This window comes from Egretta garzetta, unplaced genomic scaffold, assembly GCF_000687185.1.
Source record: "Egretta garzetta isolate BGI_Z169 unplaced genomic scaffold, ASM68718v1 scaffold145, whole genome shotgun sequence".
Taxonomy (NCBI): domain Eukaryota; kingdom Metazoa; phylum Chordata; class Aves; order Pelecaniformes; family Ardeidae; genus Egretta; species Egretta garzetta.
The window spans coordinates 546,596-552,195 of record NW_009259687.1 but is presented as its reverse complement, the minus strand read 5'-3'; the positions used below and the strand labels follow the sequence as shown (position 1 = coordinate 552,195).

The 5,600-nt window shown below is 53.8% G+C and overlaps 1 protein-coding gene across 1 annotated transcript in view; it reads left to right on the top strand.

The window, feature by feature from the left end:
- Positions 1-4,845: 4,845 nt before the first annotated feature.
- Positions 4,846-5,600, top strand: part of RAD54L (RAD54 like) — a 96,797-nt gene continuing 96,042 nt past the window's right edge. The window contains exon 1 of the mRNA XM_009638832.2: positions 4,846-4,881. Coding sequence (XP_009637127.1) covers positions 4,846-4,881 — 36 coding nt within the window. The remainder of the gene's footprint in view (positions 4,882-5,600) is intronic.

The following is a 5,600-nucleotide window of genomic DNA, read 5'->3' as shown; positions in this document are numbered from 1 at the left end:
AGAGCCATCCTACGGCAGTGGCTGCTAGACATCAGCAACCCTAAAACAGTGGCTAAGGACCCCCTAATGCACCTCCAGGCACCAAAAGGGAAACTGAGGCAGGGGGGTTAGTGCCAGAGGTGGATCAGCACCGAGGTGGGGAAGCAGAAGGGAACCTGACACAGTCTCTTCTTTTCCCGTAACTTTGGGAGGCAAATGAATCATCCTCAAAACAGAACCCAAAAAGAAGATACAAGTCCTCTCTGCTGGGCCTGAGATGCTATCTGCAATCCCTGCCATGGGCTGAATTATCCTAAAAGCCCTGCGGTTCTGCGTGGGAGCAATTAAAAGCGGATCCCGAGTCCCCGCAGGATCACCCAGCAGCTATTTTCAGCAATGTTACATTCATGCACAGTTTCTTTGTTCAAGGAGATGATTTCCTAAAAGAAGCCTGAAATGTGGCAGGTGGAGATAAGCCTGAAAAATAAAAATACAGCTGGTGGGTCAAAAGGGCAAAGAAAAGAAAGACCCCACTCTGAGACTGGCTTAGGGTTTTGAGCAGTCCTGAAGCCGTCGACTAGCACGGTCCTGTTGGCATCGGCGAGCCCGCCCTGCCTTACCCCAGCTGGGCACCTGCGTGGGCCCAGTCCCGAAGGAAAAGTTTCATCAAAGGCTCCTCCAGAGATAAGCAATGCAGAGGAGACCTCGGCTGAACTGGGTGACACTGGCAAAGGTCTCCCTGAAAAGCATCAGCTCCCACGCAGACCAACAGACCCTTGCAGGCAGCAAGATGCTTTCTTGGGGACCACACACGCCACAGTCTCCATGCCAACTGCTTTGTTTCCAGTAAAACTTTTTTCCCCCACCCCTTTTTTCTCCTTTTTTTGTGTGTTTAAATAAGGGCGATATTCAGTGAACTGCTGGGGAGGGAGGAGGGAGGGCGGGCTGGTTCCCGAGGATTGCAGTAATTAGGCGCTTCCTACGTTGGCGACAGGCTTGTCATTTGCCAAGCCGGCACTTCGCCGCAGCGCCGTCTCCGGCAGCTCTCCAGCGCTCCCGAGTTAAGCCGCTTTCCAAATGCTTCGACCCAATTTGTCTTAACTGGCAGCTGGGTCTGATCTGCGCTCACTCAGGAGCTGTCATCCCGCCTTGGGGGGCTCGCATCCATCCCCGAGCAGAGACGCCTGATGAGTTTTGGGAAAGTCGCAAACAGGAGACTTTGTCAGCTCAGAGCAAGTGGGGAGGGACCGGAGAGAAATTAAGGTAGTTTGGGCTTTCCTTGGCCATGTGTCTCCAGGAAGAGCTGAACACAGGCTCTTTCAGAGCCCTTTTATCCAGGTGCTCTGGGGGATGAGGACGGACAGGATCCCCACCCTGGCTGGAGGGGAACTCTCTGACAAGACATTCGCCCTCTCTGACACTCCTGACAATCCAACTTTCCCTCTCCTCTGAGGCAGCCTCCCATTTTCCTCTCTTTCCCACCCTGCTGGGCATCACAGCACCATACATCTCCCCCTGGGGATACCTGGACAGGCTCTAACTGAATTTTTAAGAAGTGGCTGTGAGGGCAGTGTCCGTGTCTCAAATGTTTCAGTTTTGCAGGGTGAAGACACCACCGGGAAGAGCTCAGCAGTGTCCAGAGAGCCCCTCTGCCATCCCAAACCGAGCTCAGCGCCCGCTTCTCATGGTCCCCGTGAGTGCACGGGGCTGGGTGATGCTTTGACTCCCCCAGCCGTGTCCTGCAAGCTCTTACTGAGGAGTCAAAATCATCCTTGATGTCTCTGAGTGACTGTTTAAAGTAGTGATTAACTATTCACACTTTAATCTCCCCAAAGCAGGCTCCAGCCCTTTGGCATCTTATTTCCATCTCTCTTTCTCCCCTTCTAAATATGATTAGCACAGAAACGCTGGTAGCAGAGGTTGGAGCTGCTGCTAAGTATATAAATCCAGGCGTTGTGTTAAGGCAGCTAATAGACCAGCTTCTTATTTACTATCCCTCAGTCCCTCTGTCCTGTCCCTGAAGTAATTTTATGCAAACTCATTCAAATGAAACCTTCTCTTTAAAGTCTGCTGCTTGGCAGTGTTAACAAACACGGTCTCGTCCGCTCTCCTCCAAGGACTGGCTCATTTTAAGCGTATAAATGGTGTGAAGATGGGCCTGGCGTGCTAAATAGGACAAGCGGGAGGCAGCCTTTGGCACTCAGGGGTGCTGCTGGAGTTTGGGAAATGCCTTCTCCTCTCTGTCTGGATGGGGCAGGAGCTCACATCTGGATTTCTGACCCTAACTCGGCGATATGTCACCTCCACTTGGGACAGGGAGGATGCTCTGCCCTCAGGGAGGGCGTTCAGCTGGGCAAGGGCTTCTCCCAAAGTGGCAGAAAGTGGGCAGACCCCAGGGCTGTCCCTGTGCCTGCCCAGCCCTGGGATGGCCGCAGTGCTGTGAAAGGCTGTGGAAATCCCCTTGCAAAGGGCTGTGCGAGGGAAGGGGCATCCCGCTGACCCCATCCCACGCAGAGGCAAAAGCAAGAGGTCACTGGGGAGCGTTGGTGCTGAGCTGGAAGTAGCATCGGGGGGGGCATGGGTGCCTCCGACAATGGCTTCAGCCTCTCTCCCTGCCCGGTGGGCCATGACATTTATGTCAATTTTGGCCCTGCTTTGCAGTACCCACCCAGTGGGTGGTTTTGAGCACCCACATCCGTGCTCTCCAGCAATCAGGGCAGGGGTGTCTGCTTCGCAGGGGCACTGCAACTGGACAAGCTCCTGCTTCGGGGGGGTTTCTGACCTGCTCTGACCCGGTCCTTTGAGCATCTCAGGGCAGGAGCGTGTGTATTTTTAGGTGCTGTCCCTGCTGCCTACCTTTGTTGGGAAGGCAATGCTAAGTCAGATGAGCCAGAAGACGTTACAGCCCCAGCTAGCTGCTGATTAAGTGTTATATTTAACACTTTAAGACAGTATCTGTTCCCTTCCAGCTGGGGTGAAGAAAGACTCTTCAGCAGCAGCTCCCCGCCGTTTTCTTGGCTGAGCCTCATGTGAGACCCCGAGCACTGCTCTCTGCCAGGAGGTTCGACCCTTCTTGTCCCAAATACCTCTTCTCCAAATACCCGTGTCCTAGATCTGCCAGCCCCTGCCAGGCCAGGACCCCCTGCCCAAGGGTTGGCTTGCCCTCCCATCAGCAAGGCATGGGTGCTGCCCGCCCTGCAGGCACAGGTCGCAGTTCTGGCCGGTGTTTACCTCCTGCATCCCAGGAGCAGGGAAATGAAGGGGAATCATGAATGAACACGTGGATTTTGCTCCAGATGAGTGTGATCTCCCACCCGCTGCGGAGACAGAGCCTGCAGGGCTTCATCCCTGACTGGGGGGACAGATTGAGGGCAAGGGGTGTGCAAAGGGATTTCAGTCCCACTTCCTTGCAGAGGACATCGCTCCTCAGAGCTTTCGGGGGGTATGCACATCTGCAGGAGCTTAAATCCCTCTGTGGATCCGTCCTGGCCCCCTGTCTGAGCTGGAAAACTGCCACCAGCTCCCTGCAGCAGGGCCCTGTCCCCCAAAAGGACATGGGTAGCTGGCTGCTGGGGTGTGGGGGCCAAAAGTACTGGGGATTCAGAAGGGAATTAGGCACATTTGCACTCCCCAGCACCGCCAGCCTTACAGATTGTGGGGCAAACAGTCAGAGTACTGCTGAGGGTTTGCCATAAGCAGCCTGCCCTTCTGCCCGCCCCCCCCGGCCCCAGCCAGCAGAGCTCTCATCTCCAACGACAAGGGACCTCGTTCATCAGCAGCAGGATGGAATGAAGGATTTGGGAAGCCAGTTCTCATAAAAATGTGCGCTCTTTGGGCTATCATCTTATAGATCTGTTGCAGCAGCCTCGGAAGCTGTGATGGCTGTGCTAGGCACTTTACGAAGGAGCCAGACTGCTGAGCTGCGTTTCCTAGGAGTTTACGGATTCACTGGTGTCGGATAAGGGGTTATACTTTCCTTTCACAAAGTGCTAGTGAGTTGTTATCCTGCACTCAGGTATCTGTTGCCATGAAACTTTTCATTCTGGAGACCTCTAATCCAAGATCAGCTGAAACTGGCAATGGATTTTACAATCATTTGGCAGCACAGATGTATGCACATACACATTTATACCCAGACGCATGCACGCACAAGCCTCATTTCTTCAGGAAAGGGGCTAAACCTAAGGATTTTCTCTGTGAAGCTGATTGACATACAGCTCAGTTTGGAGAACCCAGCACATCGATAAACTCACACTCTTGTAAACGTGAAAGGGTCAGGGCTTGGTGTAAAACCCACCCAAACCGAAGGAGAGATGCCAGCCAGCACGCCCAGGCTTTGCACCAGGCTCTTTCTGACCTCATGCACACAGCGCGTGATGCCCGCACTCACCTATAAAGTCATGAATGAGGTCCTTGATGAGGTGCCCGACGATGGCGTATGCCACTGCTACCACCACCAGGGCTGCCATGAGAAGGTAGAGGACAGCCTTGGGCAGAGGAATGGCATCTCGAGGAGGGGGTTTGTACTCCTTGTAAAGCTGGTCATTGTCCGAGTACGAGTATTGGAACAAGTGGTCCAGGCCAGCCGTGAAGTTGCTGGAGTTCATGGACTGGCTGTTGGACAGGTAGTTGTCCTGCTCGGGGTCTTGGAGGACACTTACCACCGAGCTGGTGGTGGCTTCCACTTGCTGTACCAAGTTCAGAGTCTTGTTAACGCTGGGGAGGATCTGGGAGAGGAAAGTGCTCCAATCTTTGATGGCACTGATGTTGCAAATAATCATAATGGCAGCGAGGGAAGAGATCTCTAAGCCCAAGAGATTTAAAAGGGAGAGAAAGAGGCGAGAATTGCCGTGCTTACACCAAACCATGTACTGCAAACTGGGCAGAGAAGGTCTTGCTGGGGTAGGTTTTTCATTTGTGAATTCTTACATGATCCGGTAGGGATGCATCTGTGATTTTGACCGATATCATTTTTGTTCCTCAGCTGCCTCTCCCTGATGCTACTCACTGATGAAAACTGGAGAGACAGGATCCTGTAGGTATTTTCAGTCATCTGGAAAAGAAAGACAAATTGCCCTTCTCCAGCTTCTTTTCACAGGTGATGGTCCTTGGGGAGACAGAAATCTCCCCTTTGCTGTCCCCTAGGCTGGGTCTGGGTATCAGCCGGCGCAAGGCGTGCGGTGCGGTGCTGTACCTCTCCCTGTAACGCTGCCCGAAGCGTCCGCAGAGGAGAAACGTATCTTCAAAACCCACAAAGTTCAGTCGCTGCCAGTGTGCGATGAGCCGGCAGCACACAGCTCCCAGCCGCGTCAGCCTGGCTTTCAGCAACTTCTTTTGCCGGCATCTCCCAATCGATTCCTTTAAAAACAAAACCTTAGTCAGAGACGAGGACCGCGACAGCAGTGAACCCACTGCCCTGTCTCCGAAGGGCAGCCGAGATGAGGAACGGCCGCTCTCAGGTTTTACCTTAAGGACTTTTGCAAGAGAACAGATCTGCTCGCCTGATGCTCCGGCTTGTTTTATTCGGCGCCTGGCTCCCTACAGACCTCCCCGCAAACAGCAACCGATCTGGTGCCGCTGCCTGCCGCCGGCAGGGGGTGCGTGCATGCGTGCGGGGGGGG